Source organism: Xiphophorus couchianus, chromosome 6, assembly GCF_001444195.1.
Source record: "Xiphophorus couchianus chromosome 6, X_couchianus-1.0, whole genome shotgun sequence".
Lineage (NCBI taxonomy): Eukaryota > Metazoa > Chordata > Actinopteri > Cyprinodontiformes > Poeciliidae > Xiphophorus > Xiphophorus couchianus.
In genome coordinates, this window is record NC_040233.1 from 23,922,116 (window position 1) to 23,937,295 (window position 15,180).

The 15,180-nt window shown below is 38.5% G+C and overlaps 2 protein-coding genes across 2 annotated transcripts; one reads left to right on the forward strand and one right to left on the reverse strand.

Annotated features, from left to right (window-relative positions):
* Positions 1–1,012: 1,012 nt before the first annotated feature.
* myadmb (myeloid associated differentiation marker b) lies at positions 1,013–6,750 on the reverse strand. The gene is made up of 2 exons (XM_028020663.1): positions 6,620–6,750; positions 1,013–2,154 (listed from the first exon to the last, which is right to left on the reverse strand). Exon 2 carries the CDS (start codon positions 2,083–2,085, stop codon positions 1,204–1,206), a length of 882 nt encoding a protein of 293 aa, XP_027876464.1. The 5' UTR covers positions 2,086–2,154; positions 6,620–6,750; the 3' UTR covers positions 1,013–1,203.
* Positions 6,751–8,687: 1,937 nt separating this feature from the next.
* On the forward strand, positions 8,688–14,849 carry pex19 (peroxisomal biogenesis factor 19). The gene is made up of 8 exons (XM_028021533.1): positions 8,688–8,840; positions 10,319–10,407; positions 10,795–10,957; positions 11,961–12,046; positions 12,122–12,295; positions 12,378–12,548; positions 13,126–13,170; positions 13,557–14,849. The coding sequence occupies exons 1-8, from the start codon at positions 8,777–8,779 to the stop codon at positions 13,641–13,643; spliced, it is 879 nt and encodes a 292-aa protein (XP_027877334.1). The 5' UTR covers positions 8,688–8,776; the 3' UTR covers positions 13,644–14,849.
* Positions 14,850–15,180: the final 331 nt, after the last annotated feature.

Below are 15,180 nucleotides of genomic sequence, written 5' to 3' on the forward strand. Positions count from 1 at the left end.
AAATAAATCCCCTATTTCTTTGTACATCAAACTATTTTATGTTTTATTTTCAATGTGCAGCTAAAACATGACTAATGCATACTGTTAAGCTAATCTTATTTGTATGCTTTTTCAAAAAAGAAAACCTGCTATGGTTGCTTAAAATTCAGGTTGGTGGGAGCAAAATGTAAAGAGAAATACAGAAGAGGATCAGGGATACTAAAAATAACCCAAACAATTAAAATTATGACCTTTTTCTAAGAAATCTGATTTTAATCTCAGAATTCTGACTTTAAACGTTTGAGAACAAAAGGAATAATAAAAGAATAATTTTTTTTCCCAGTTGTCCTAATCATCTTCTGTACAGAAAGCCTTTAGTTTTTTAAGAAATTATATTTGTAGATGTAAACTAGACCACTGACTTTAAAGCTTTCTTGTCTAAAATCCTCATTACTGCAGTATACTTTAACTAAATTAAATTTGGCCGTGGAGTCTGAAAGAGCACACGATTTACATCCTACTTTGAGGTTAATACACCGTTTTAAAAAGCTTTTTCTTCACTGCCTTTTTGAAACAATTCATTCCTGTTTAACAACCAAAGAGTTATTTTGGATCACTTCTCCTTGTTATGATCAGAACTAGTACAGTTACAGGAAACAGACGCTTTCTTGCAGCAGTATGTTCGACAGCAGTTCTACAGCCCTGAATTAGGAGACCAAATTCAATTTCCTTTGGAGTACACTGCCTACAACGGCATATTGATGAATTGTAGAATGAAAAGAAGAGTACATTTGCAAAAAGATTTACTCCCCCCAAAATTTTGACATTAATCTCAGAAATTTTCTAGAAAAAACTAAGAAATGTCTGAGCTCCAAAGTAAAAAATTTGCAAGACAAAACTCAGAAATTTTGAGATTGATCTCAGAAATTTTCTCGAAAAAAATAAAACATTTCCAAGTTTTTTCTGGAAAATTTCTGAGATTAATCTTAATGTTTGAGTTGTTTTCTTGCAAATATTTGACTCTTCACAGGCAGAAATTTCCATGTTTTTTCTGAAGAATTTCTGAGATTAATCTCAAAATTTCAGTTTTGCATATGAAAATCTTTATTTTTCAAACTCAGAATCTATTTTGTATTTTGGCAGAAATGTACTCCTCTGTTATTATTTATCTACATGGCCCTAATACACCATTGTAACTGTCAGCCCAACTTTCTTCTCCTACAATCAGGCACTGACAAACACCAGGCGGGTGGAGTAGATGAGGTCAGCCAGGTAGAGAATAAAGTTGACCCCGGTGAGCACGGCCACCGCCATGCACTTGTCCCAAGTGCACAAGCCAACCGCGGTGCTGCAATTGTAGGGTCTCTGTTTCTGGCCGCCATTATGGGGGTCAAAGTTGAAGATCGGCCAGATGATGGTCGCTGACAGATAGAGGACGACAGCCAGCAGTGAGTAGGCGGAAAGGAAGCGGGCGAACGGAAAAGGGAGGAACCCGGTGCACTCGCCGATGCAGAGCAGGATGATGACCGCAGTCAGGATGAAGCAGATGCAGTACACCGACATGCAGTACTTCACTGAATGGTGACGGTCGTACAACACGGGTTCGCTGATGAAGACGAAGATGACGCAGGCCACGAAGGTCTCCAGGACTTTGAGCAGTCCCGGAGCGGTGGCCATGTAGCCGACGACCTCGCCCGGCCGAGCCTTGGTGAGGCTGACCTCGCTCATGTAGGTGATGGTGGCCAGGCAGGAGAAAACGGTGCACACGATGCGGAAGTCGCGGATCTCGCTTTGGTCTCCGGAACCCCTCAGGAAGTAGATGGGAAAGATGATGGAGGCCGACAGGCAGAGCAGGGCGGCGTAGCACGCAAAGGTGATGGGGAAGTTCTTCCAGGAAACGGGGGCTCTGGTCTGCAGGCCGAAAAGCTCCACCAGGATGACGAGAAGAGTCCCGGCGAAGCTGAAGGCCCAGCAGAAGATGCAAAAGTCTCCAGTGCGGAGGTAGAGTCTGGCCCCATGCAAACCCACAGAGAAGGCCACACAGGTGAAGGCAAGCGCAGCCAGCCGCGTCCAGAGCAGAGGACTGGACTTCAGGACGACAGGCATGGTGAGATTTATCGAAAGGTTTCCTTCCTGAAGCAGATTTTCACTGCCAGCCTTCAGCAAGATTGTAAGCTGTAAGAAACAAAAGAGAAAACAAGTATTTAGATAAAAACCATGTGAGCTCTGCTCTGTCATCCTACACGCTGTTTTCCCGGGCGCACAATGTTCTTATTGTTTTCATGAATGGCAGACACAACAATTCGGGGCATGAAAACCCAATTCAAAACCACAAATAAAGACTCCACTGTGGTTGCAATTGTCACAGTACATTTACAGATGAGGAACATTTCTTCTTTTAAGTGTTTGTGGAACTGAACACTGAATGTTGAACTCTGACGTTCCTCCATGACGAGCCTCCATGCTCACGTCCTCCATGATGGATGCACATTTTAAACCCCCTCAGCATGTCTGTCATGTTCTAAACACTGCCTCCCTCATGCACTCCTTTTGCGGCCATTGTAGATTGAAGAAAACAATTACATTTCCTCCAGAAACTCCGAAGTCTTCTAGAATAAACAAAAAAATTTGCAAGCTCCAAAAGTAAAATAGATTTCTAGAAAGAAACTCAGAAATTTTCTAAAAAATAAAAAACAAGAACATTTATAGGCTTCAGAAGTTAAAATTTTGCTTGAAAAAATGTTAGATTAATCAGAAATTTTCTAGCAAAACTGGAAATTTCTGAGTCTCAAAATTCAAAAATGTTCGACTTTTCAGACAGAAATTTCCATAGTTTTGCTGGAATATTTCTGAGATTAATCTTAAAATTTCTGAATATGTTTGGCAAAAATATACCCTTTCTTTCATTTTTCTATCTACAAAGGCCCTAATACGCCATTGTACTTCCCATGGAGCTAATGCACTCTTGAATTTTGAACTTCAGCCCCAGTGAAGATTACGTGAACATGTCAAAACTCCATTTGAGTTTTTGCCTAAAACGTGATGTACCTGAATCCAGTTTTTATTCTAAAGCTTCCAGACATTGTTGGAATTTCACCGTAAAATGATGCCCTTATTCATCAAAATAAGTGCACTGTGTTGCAAATGATACAATAAATGCCCACCCCTATCACAATACAACTGTTTGTGATTTGCCATTAGATTAGAAATCAGTCCCCAATTTGGCAGAAATGGCTGTACACTTCAAAAACACAAAATTTTGCCAAATATTTTGACTCCTTTGTAGTGAAAATAGTTTGGTACACTTGAAAGGCAAAACTAAAATACTTTTCAGCCAGATATAGGAGCTTGTTTTAAGTCACTAATTCTTGAATATTGATTAAAAGTACAAATTCTACTAGCAGATAATTTCATATATAGGAAGACAGTTTTCCCATGGAACAGGTGAAATAATCTTCTAGTGGAACTCGTACTTTATTATCAATATTCAGGAATTACTGACTTAAAATAAGTTCTTATATCTGCCTGGAAGTTACTTGTAAGTTACTGTTGTCTTATTTAAAGTGTATTAAGCTATTTTCACTATAAACTAAACAAAATGCTTGGTAAGATTTTGTGTTTTTTCAGTGCTGTTTTGTTTCTAACGTGGATCTACAGTATGTTCAGTTGAAAAAAGAAACACTAAAACCCAAAACTTACCGACCAGTTTGCAAAACCTAAACTTATTTAATCTGGGTAACTTAAAAGTTAAATTTCCATTTCAATGGAAATTTTTAAAGTTAAGAGGGAGTCTTATTATTCTGCACCGGCCTTTCACTCCTATTCCCCTAGTGACACCCATCGCCCATTTGGCTCCACAAGCAGTGCATTCCTAATTCCCAGTTTACACAGGGAGACAGCTATAAACAAGGATAAAATTCCTGTTTATGTTAGGCCTATTAAGCACCAACAAAAGTTTCATGGCTGTACAGTTACAATTGGAGGTGAGAAGACAAAAAAGCTAACAAAGAGGGAAGGAAATGGAGATGTGGATGTGTTAAAACTCCCTTAGGATAGGCGGGGAGGCGGGAGGGAGACGGGAGGGAGACGGGGGAAGCCCTGCACTCGGCCACAGAAGGACTCGGCGTGTAAACACAGTGATGTTGAAATAGCTGCAGAGTGAGTCAACAGTGGTCCTAGTTCCTTTCTCCACTCTCCCTCACTCTCTGCACCTCCTCCTTGATTTCTGGTCAGATTTTCCAACTTGCTTGATGCGATCCAGATGTTGCTGTCTGAACAACTGGCGACTTTGTCATATCTGCACTCCTTCCCTGCTATTTAGTAGCAGCTCCCCTCATGGTTTCCATAAGGGCTTTGCGTTATTTCCCCTCCCCTCGCCAGCTTTATAGTTGTGGCTACCAGCTCGCGTAAACCATTCAAAACATACATGAGGGTTCAGCATGGAAAAATCCAGCCCCATTCCTGTCATCACCACTGCCTTCCTGCCTGCTGCATTCAGTTAGGAAAGAAATGACACAGAGGAGAAAAAGGAAAATTGTGGAAAAAGTGTTGTTTTTTTGCAGCGCAGCACGGAAAACATTACAAGTTCACAATTTAAAAAAAGGACGTGACAGCAAGCAGGAACGAGGCGTTCAGGAAGCAACTTTCTGAGAGGTCAGGCGCGCTGTTTGTTTCGTTGTCATGACACAACATCACTTACTCAATTTGACCTGTAATCCGTTTACAGCAAAATGCATGATGGGTGAAAACACAAGACGGGCCTCTGTTGGGAAATGATACCCAGTGACAGTGAGCCAGAAAGCAAAAAAAAATCTAATTATTTAGAGTCAAACTGACCCACTGCACATAAAAAATTAAAAGCGGAGAGTTTGGAGCAAATTCCTTCATCGATAAGAAAATAATTAATTTAGAGCCAGGATATTAGAAGGGAGCTAGTTTCTATCTACTGTGCAGGGTGTGGATCTGTTCCAGGCTGTTAGTGAAGTTCAGTCCCTGACATTTAAGGTGGATGTGCTGCCTGCCACGCCCTGCTTCCTGCACCTCAACATGCAGCAACCAAACATTCACATTAAAACTTGCAGTTCATTTAATCTGCATTTTACATTATTTAGCTGCACTTTAAAATGAAAATGTGGTGCTGCTATTATATATATATCTGATGTGGAAAGCATAATGTCTGCAACTTTAATAAAGTCTGTACCCAATAGAAGAGGGGAAAAAATAATTTTTAAATAACCTGTATCCAGGTTTTTGTGATTAACCGACTAACAAATGGAATTCAAATTTTAAATGTAGCAGGTTTTTTGTTTTTCTGAAAGAATAAAATTAGTTCCTCCTCTATTTATAGCTCAATAAGGCATTCCTGAGCCTGGACCCCCTGGGGTTGACTGGGACAGCTGCATAATTAAGCAAGACAAACTGTAAGGAAATTATATCTACCAATCTACATTTAGAATAATTTTTCTCTCTTTACAATGAGAAGGTGAAGCGCCTGACATTATAGAATCACTTATAAAACCCAACTGGAGATTCAAAATAAATCTATTATTTAGTCACAGACTCGTATTTTAAAAGAAATATTTCGCGTCACCAAATTCCTTATTTCATTTTTATTTCATGAATGTCATTATCAACACCAGTCCTCTTTATACATTACAAAAATTCTGGTGTTTTCTAAATTTTAAACCCCTTAAATTGCAGTTGTATGGCTTTTAGCCTTGAAAAGTTTATTTTATTTATTATCCCAAATGGAAATGTTTTGAAAACTGTTTTTTTTTGTGTGTCAAAGTCGAAAAAAGTCAACAGAACCTGAAAGATTTCTCCAGGTGAAAAACAATCAAACGCTAAATTTCTGACCCACTGTAGTTCTTCGGGATTCATCAATTATGTTTAACTGAAAGAAGGAATGGAAAAAAATAAATATAACAGGAACAGTAATGGTGAAATTCTTAAAAAGCTTTTTGAATGGGACTCAACGGTGCAGAAAATGCACTTTGGAAACAGGCTGCTCCATTTAGTATAAAAGTCATATTAACACCTTGAAAAGAAATAATAATGAGGATTTTTCATGCAACCAGAAATACTTTATGCCATTTGTGACAGTGCAGCAAAATATATGCAGAATTAAAATAAAAAACAACAAAGACTTTTGAGTTCTTGCATTTCCACCACCCAGACTGATTTTTATTTATTAAACGTTTTTCATTCCCAGCCTTAATAAAATGTTATTTTGTTTATAGTTCATCTGACTGCTAGTCGAACTGCACACGTTGAACTAAAAATCGATCACTTTGGTGCCTCTCAGGCTGCCACACCCTTCTGCCATGCTGTTCATGAGTCTCTACACAGCACTGGAACAGATATTCATGACAAAAATCAGCTGAAATAAAAAAAATTAAACAATTAAGTTGCTGGACCTGTGGAACATTAAACAACGTAAACTTAACTTTCACCTTGTTCTACTCTTTTTGAGCTTAAAGATTGTTGCAAACACATATTTTATGTTCATTTAAATCTTATAAGCTAGCTTAAAGGTGGTATTCTTATGAATAAAAAACTATTTAAATGAGAAATCTTATCTTCCTGGGTTCACAAAAATCCCTGCATTTTGCTTCTCCTGTTAAATTTAGACGTTTCTTACCTTTTTTCCTGATGCTGGTCTCTGTTCTCCCGAGCAAGCAGAGGTATAAAGATGCAGATTGTAACTCGTCAGCCCTCTGGCTGGATTTTCCAGCCCACCCCCAGAACAGCGGCTCCACGCCCAGAAAACCAAATTAGGCTGCGAACATATGCACCATTATTCACATCTGTCTGAACTCCTCCTGCTCCTCCTACGGCGAAACGACCGGGGCCTCTGCTGCTCAACTCCCACAGAGCAAAAGTTCAGCCTCTTGCGTTTCCATGGTTACTTGCATTGGCGCTGACTGGCTGAAGTCTCCTGTTTGTAACTACAATACCACTTCACTCATCAAATGAAAGTTTTAAACTTATGAGTGTTTAAGTTTTTATTGTGAAACTTGCATAATTCTCTGTTGCGTAATATTAACACAATTGTATTTTTAACTTTTTGAACGCCACAAGCCAGATGTTTGTGAAAACAAAAAATCAACCTTATCAACATGCTGCACATCTGCAGCTTTGGTTTATTTGTATGCGTTGCCTGGCAACATTGTTAATTCACCGAAGGCCTGCTGCGTTTCCTGACTGCAAAAAAAAAGGAGGGGAAATGTTTCAGTGCACTTTCAACTTCATAAGGGCGTTAAAGCCTCCACCGAATGATATCACCCACTATTGTATCTGAAATTAGTCAGTAAAGGAAACATTAGAGCAACCATCACAACTTTTGTCATTTGTAATAAAAATGTGCAAAACTCCTTAAAATACATTAATATTTTCAACTTTATGTCACAGTGAAAACTGTCTAAAAAGTCAACTTTTTATTTATTTCATTTTGGGGGAAATGCATGTTAAGAAATAATGTTTTTATCATAAAATCCACAGGTTGGAGTTGAACTTTATAGTAAGTATCTTTGAAATATTACTATAAATTACTCTTTAAAATTGATCATACTGTGGATCACATGTGTCAAACTCAAGGCCCGGGAACCAAATCAGGCCTGCCGAAGCTTTTTATGTGGCCCTCCGGACTTTAAATTGCATCAATAAGTCCTTCCAATTTTTCACAAATCTGCAAAATTCACATAAAATGAATTTTATCCCCACATTTTTTTTTTCTGATTTTACTGACATTTTTTTCTCAAAATTGGCCAAAAATATTGAGTTTAAGTGACTGCTGGCTCAGCCTTACTTGATTTCGAGCTATAGTCCGTGATTGATGCAGCGATTAATAAAAAGTCACATTTAAAATCATACATTAGCAAAAAATTTGTTAAAAAAAAGAAATCCTTACAAATATTTCTAAATTAGCACCACAAAATTGTGGATACAAAATCAGTGTGAAAAGATGTTCAATTTTATTTAATTTTAAGAAACACTTACTGAATGCTGAAACAGATTTATTCATATTTTAACAATTTAATGGATTTTATCAATACATTCTGGCCCTTTAAGAACATTAAGATTTTTGATTTGGCCCAAAATCAAACTGAGTTTGACACCTTTGCTGTAGATGCTTTCAGTTACTCTGCTTTGACTTTGATTTCATAAAGTATATATGTTTTATTTTGTATATATGTGTGTGTACCTGGGTTTTACCATAACATTATTATGGATGTAAAGTTTGTCAAAACTGGTCTATTTATTTTTCAAATTCACTTTAGTCAAAAAGTTATTTTCTCCTGACTGTTGGTGGTTACTATAGCAACCAGTAATTGTCAGCTCGTCCCATTTTTTTGTTACCACCTGTAACTGTGGCTCAGAAACTTTCCTGGAAAAAAAAAGGAGATTAATGTTTGGCTTTTGAAACTGAAAATTTTCCAAAGGTCAATTTTATTTTATTTTTTTACGTTTGAAACTCCAAGTTTTTTCTGGTAAATTAACACATGTGCAACAGTAATGTCACTGAAAGTACGCAGTCTAAAATAAAACTATTTGTATTAAGTGGCAACGGCAGCAAAATATAGAGTATCTGTCTCTAAACAAAAAAAAATATTCTATCTTTAGTAGTCTGGTTCGGGGGGCCCGGCTGTTGGCTAGCAAACCTCTAGGTGGCGCTGCTAGATGTAACCAGTGAGCACTGAACGGCTGCGTCAGAGGTTGTGTTGTGACGTTGCAGTTCTCGGGGCCGTTCGGAAGCATTCGGAAGAGTTCGCTGGTTGCGTGCGGGCTGTTGAACATCATGGCGTCAGGAGCAGGAGATCCGTCAAGCGGACACGATGCAGAACTGGACGAATTACTGGACAGTGAGTGTTGACAGGAGGCTTGTCCTGACGGGCTGTCTTCCCGGGGATGTTAAACCGTCTGTAAAGCACAACTGGGACCCCTGGTTTGTTTTTGTGTCCGTGTCGGGGGTTCAGGTGATCGGGGAGAGCTAACATATGACCGCTGACAGTTGGAGCAGCCTTTAGTGGCCTTCAAACTGCTTTTAAAGTGGAAAAAAACTTTCATTTATATACTTAAACTTCGAAACCAGTTAGCAGCTTTGGTTGTTTAACGTAAAAAGGCCGGCCTTTATTTACTCTAAATCTGTACTTTTACTGTTTACCAACCTTTGTCTGGTGTATTTGTCATAACTTAATTGCATTATGTGTCATTTTTTAAAACTCATGTACATTTTAGGAGGCAGCAGGCTTTGAACACTGATTGCTGAAATGTCTGCCGGGACTACTGCAAACAAATTATACGTATTTTAATCTTTAATTTGTTGTTATCCGACTGTTGAATACAATTTTAATATGCAACGATCTAATTTGCAACTGTGAACTATATATATATATAATAATAATATATATTATATTTAATGTTGTATCACTGTGGTTTTAATTTAAAAATATACTGTTGCACTATAATTATTAATTATTAATGCCTTCCCTCCAGATCCATACTGGTATTGTTTTATTATTGAAAGAGTAACCCTAACCAAAAATAATTACTCTGGATACAATTTTACAGTCATTAAACTCATATGTTTCCTAGAAAAATAAACAACCAAAAAAAAAAGCTGATTTAACAAAGTAAAATGATCTATTTTTCAATAGCTACGACTGGACTCATAAAATCAAGGCATTTGAGTAGATGTTTTGATTTTTGCATCAGTTTTTATCATCTATTTATTGGTTTTTACGTGGAATAATAATCATACAGATTTTTTGAATCGTGTACCTGTAAGGTGAAATGAGCCGGATGCTGCAGCAGCTTCAGACATTTGAGCCAAATAATCAGTGTCTTCAAGGACCTCATTTAATAATAGTTTAATAGCTAAACAGCCTGTGTTGAACTGAATCAGTTGTTTAGTGCTGGGTGCGTGGTAGTGCAGATGTTAGAGCTGGTGCTTTGCAGCAAACCAAACCTGGCTTCAAATCCCAGAATTTGCATATTCTCCTCATGCTTCTGGGTTCTTTTTTCTCCCTCAGAACAACATAATCAGAAAATTACTTAGCAGTTGCTTACGTTTTTGTAAACACCCCTAATAACATGACGTTTCAAATAAACCCCAACAATATGATTGTTATTCTAAACAGCAAGTCAGTTACCATATTATAGTATTATATTTTTCTAGCAACATATGGACATTTATTTATGTAATTGTTTAACATTTTTAAAGTTTTGTTTATATCCTGAGATTTCTTCTCTGCCATCTCTTCTAATTCCTAAAAATAAATGTGTAGCCATTAGATTTGCAACTAACTTAATCTGACCTGATGTTGTCTTGTCTCTTCAGGTGCGTTGGATGATTTTGATAAAGCATCTGCTGCTTCGGCACCTGAACCTGCAGCTGCTTCATCTTCTGCCAGCAGCGGGGCAGAAAAGGTTTGTTTTAACTTCTTCATGCTCACTTTTCTCCAGCAGGTTGATTTCTCCTCCTGATAATTAGAGACTATGCTCAAGTTGGTATGTGAGAAGGTTTTTTTTCCTTTTGGATCTCTTTGCAGGGAACTATTTTACCATTAATAAATAAATAATTTAAAGGCAATTTAAATTCTTAATCTGTTACCTTTTACATATTTTTTTTGGCTTTATTACAGGATTTTAACATTTGACAGTTTATTTGACAAAACATTTTTGCAGTTCTTTAAAGTCTTAAGCACTGATTCTAAGCTGATTTTAAAAGGTTAAAGTTTGTCATGAATTTCCTGCAGTGAAAATGCAGGTAAAAATAACCTGTATGTTTATTTAAATGTTTTTTTTTTCATTCAGCCTCCTCTATTAGAGGACAGCAAACTTTTCGAGAACCTGTTTGAGGGGGACATGGCGGTCCAGGCCAGGGAGGAGTTTGAGAAGGCCATGTCCGAGCTCGCCGAGGAGGAATCAGAACTCCTGCAGCACTTCCACAAACTCTCAGAGGCTGCAGGGAAAGTTGGTAAGTGCTCTCTGAACAGTTTATTTACAGTTCCTTAGAACAGTGTTCATGTCATCTTCTTGTGCGCACCACAACTCTAAAGTAATTCAATAATGATACAAACTTGACCTGCCAGAACAGATGGTTACTGGAGATGGCCTTTATATTTTGTTAATTAAGGCAAAATTATTGTAGATTAATTAAAACCTTACTAGAATCTTATTTAGAACTGAAGGTACTTTTGTTTTTGCGTTCTCTTCTCTTTATTTATAAATAGGACCACTTGTATTCAAAGATTTTCACTTGATTGCAGACTTTGATCTACTGAAATCTTTTTAAAAATATTTTATTAGAACTCATATAAGTTTTCTAGAGACGCAGTCGGACCAGAAATAGCGGGATTAGTGATGTGATGCGCTTCACTGACATAGATTTCTTTCATCATTTTAAAATTCTAATTTTCATCCATTGTTTACGTCCAGATTTACAGTGTCTGGCTTCTTCTGGTCCAGAATTATGATGCATGTTCCACCGAATAATGACCGTTCTGACTGCAGACACTTTGAAAACAATCAGATATGTATTCGATTTAGTACCACATATGGAAGTGGCACAGATCGGATTGTTTTTGGGTGACAAGATCAGAATTGGTCTGTTCAGACTGTTCTGATCTAAAATAATTAGATCTGGGTCATATTTATCTGCTGCCTGAATATGGTGAAAGTCTAAATCTAAATCCAGCTAAGAATCTGGATCTCCGTCCAGTTTTTCTACATACACTTCAATGATTTTACAAAGAAGAAGAGTCAAAATTTCAGTCACTAGATGTACAAAGCTGTCAGAGACAAACCCCAAAACCTTCTGCAAAGCATTGGGAGGACTTGTCAAATTTTTATAAATAAAAATCTACTTCATGATTATGTGCTACTTTGCATTTGTCTATCATATAAAATCCAAATATAAAAGTACCTTGACATCGAGGTTGGAAGGTATCAAAAAGAAAAAAAATGTTTGTTCTCTCCAGGCACTGATACTGCCTCCCAGCAAGAGTTCACCTCCTGCCTTAAAGAAACTCTTCGTGGCCTGGCCAAGAATGCAGACAACCTGCAGGTGAGCGGAGTCAGAGAAAATAAATAATAGCTCTGGAAATAATCCGCAGTTTATAGGCAATGTGTTTTGTTTCAGTCGTCTGGTTTGGCTGGAGATGACCTGGTGAAAGCTCTGGAGGGTTTGGGGCTTGAAGAAGGCGGCGACGGAGGAGGAGAAGATGGAAACATCCTCCCCATCATGCAGTCCATCATGCAGAATCTCCTCTCTAAAGATGTCCTCTATCCATCTCTCAAAGAGATCACCTCCAAGGTCTGCCTCATGTCTAACAACGGATGAGGAAAATCTTCATCATGCTGTTCTATATTGATGGGAGCTGTTGTTTCCTGAACAGTATCCAGAGTGGCTGGAAACAAACAAGTCAACCCTCAGTGCTGAGGATCACCAGCGGTACCAGCAGCAGGCGAAGATCATGGGCGACATCTGTAAGCTGTTTGAGAACGAGGAAGAGGAGGCAGGGGATAAAGAGCGGACGTTCGAGAGCATCATGGATCTGATGCAAAAGGTGATGCAGCTGCAACTCATGTTACACATGTTAAAGAAATGAGCTGAAATTATAATTTAGCTTATTTATGTATTTAAAATGGTTAGATCTCTTGTTAAGGCTCAGTATATCATAAGCCTGGCGGGCCTCCAGGCTTTCCTTGTGCCCCCAAGGCTAAGCATCGTTTGTTTATTATTCAGCAGAACCATTGCCTGTCTTTTCCAGTCTACATGCTACAACTTCAGAAAATGAAGAGACAAGTCATGGATAAAAGATCCTAACATTTTGGACATCTTAATTAGGATGAAACATTATATTCTTTTTTACTGTATTTTTTAATATTTGAATTTAAACACTATCATTGGTATTATTAATAATCTTTCCCAATACCACATAATTACTTAGTTATATTTTCAAATTTCCAATCAACTTAAAATATTTAACTCAAAAACACGGTAGGCTGCTGGATTTAGCATATTTTCTAAAGAAACACATGCTAAGTGTCAACTCTTTGGTTGAAAGAAGGTTGGTGAGATTGTTTTTTTCCTAAATGTGGAGAGTAATAATGAATGCTGATCATATTTATCTGATTTTACAGCTGCAGGATCTTGGCCAGCCACCTAAGGAGTTGGCAGGCGACACGGTAAGATGATTTACAGCATCTGTTTGTTCAGTGTGTAATAAATTTATCTGGTCTTAAGGGTGTCCTGAAATGGAATCATTTTTTTCTTTCTTTCTTCCTTTCATTCTATCTTTTTCTTTATTTTATTTATTTTTTGCCAAAACAGATGATCTAGGCAATAAAAACAACACGTTTTGTCAGTTTATTTCTTTATTTATTGCCTAAAAAGATCATTTATTGGAAAAAAATTACTTTAGTCAAATAATGACTTGGGCCATTATTTTAGGAAGGTAGAAATATACATAAAAATAGCCAAAAATATGAACTTTGAGTCAGATTTTGTGATGAAAGGCATCTAAGTCAGATGTATTTACTCATGAAGGTTCCTGTTTCTGTTTCCTTTGCAGCCTCCTGGCTTTACCTTTGACATGGACTCCCTCAACCTGCCGGGAGTGGGCGGGGCCGGGGCAGCGGAGCAGTGCTCTGTCATGTGATGAAGTGGTGCGGCGGTCCATCAGAAGATCTGAAACCAAACTGTTCCTCTGTGTGTGTTTCAGCAGCAGGGAGGACTTTAGAGAGTGAAATGCGGGTCAGGAATGAGTGAGATCAGAACGCAGGTTCTGTTCATGTTCAGTGTGTAAAAACAACTGGAGGGAAACGCCCAGAAGGAAACCCAAACGCTCTCTAACACCATCAAAGATATTTGTGATAGTTAGCGGTTGCAGAAACTCCTCCGCAATTAATTTTAACATAATTTTCTGGAGAAGAAATGAGCTCAGCTGTTCTCCATGTTGATTTTACTGACTGTTTAGCCTCGTGGTGAATTCTCTCCTGACAACTCGCAGGTTTGAATGGTGCCTTTTCAAAAGCAGCTAGAGTTCAGGTTTTAGCTCTTCTGCTGCTATTCAGTTGGCTAAATCAGTCATAGTTTTAATAATGAGATAAAGATGTGGTAGTCTTGAGCAACAAAATTTTCTTTTTTTGTTTTAAACTTGAAAAATAATTAACCTGCAAGGAACTAAACAAGACCCATTCCCAGGTTTTGATGCGAAGTGACGGACCTGATTTCTGAATGGCTTTGCTGTGGTTACAGTGATGATTAGAGTGTTGAATTACTGTACGAAGTGCTTCCTGTGTGATTCCCGGTATTTTTTACATGTAGGAATAAAAACAAAATGACCACAGTGGGACTTTAGAGCGATAATCACATGTAAGGTGTCATTCTAGAAAAGGTGAGAGGAGAAGCATCATATTGTGTCACATGAAGAGGGATAAATGTGTAACGTGTGTTACACATTTTACCAAACAGTAGATGGACTGTTTGGTAACGCATCAACGCCCTGATGTTAGCCCTTTTCGGTTTGTTTATTCCAGCGAGCCACTTTTCATCAGCGACTCTTTGCCTCGTAGACAACACTTTTCCTCTGTAACAATAGAGAGAGGTCCAGAAATAACACGGCCGTGGGCCCATCTGTAACTGCACAATAAAGGGGTACTGTCAAAGGATTTAGTTATGCACTGAACAGATCAGAGGTCCATCAGAAGCAGCTGAATGAGAAGTTTTCTGTGGAGGTTTGGTCACATGGTTTGGGGTTAAAGTTAATCAGCTCTCAGGGCCGACCCTGAAAATAAACAAGATGCAACCTGTTATGACACTACTGTTTTGTAAATGTAATAAAACATTGATATGGGTATAGAAATGTGTTTTTAGTCTGTGTTTTTACTCAGTTGATTGCCTTTTTATAAGACGTCCATCCATCCATCCATCTTCTTCCGCTTATCCGGCGTCGGGTCGCGGGGGTAGCAGCTTCAGAAGGGAGGCCCAGACTTCCCTCTCCCCGGCCACTTCTTCCAGCTCTTCCGGGGGAATCCCGAGGCGTTCCCAGGCCAGCCGAGAGACATAGTCCCTCCAGCGTGTCCTGGGTCTTCCCCGGGGGCTCCTCCTGGTGAGACGTGCCCGGAACACCTCACCAGGGAGGCGTCCAGGAGGCATCCTGACCAGATGCCCCTCAACTGGCTCCTCTCGATGTG

Bases quoted from the DNA above. Each gene is read 5' to 3' on its own strand.
- pex19 (XM_028021533.1), top strand. From the start codon at position 8,777: ATGGCGTCAGGAGCAGGAGATCCGTCAAGCGGACACGATGCAGAACTG. The intron at 12,296-12,377 runs GTCTGCCTCATG...TTTCCTGAACAG, and splicing joins TCAAAGAGATCACCTCCAAG to TATCCAGAGTGGCTGGAAAC. The intron at 13,171-13,556 runs GTAAGATGATTT...TTTCCTTTGCAG, and splicing joins AGGAGTTGGCAGGCGACACG to CCTCCTGGCTTTACCTTTGA.
- myadmb (XM_028020663.1), bottom strand. From the start codon at position 2,085: ATGCCTGTCGTCCTGAAGTCCAGTCCTCTGCTCTGGACGCGGCTGGCT.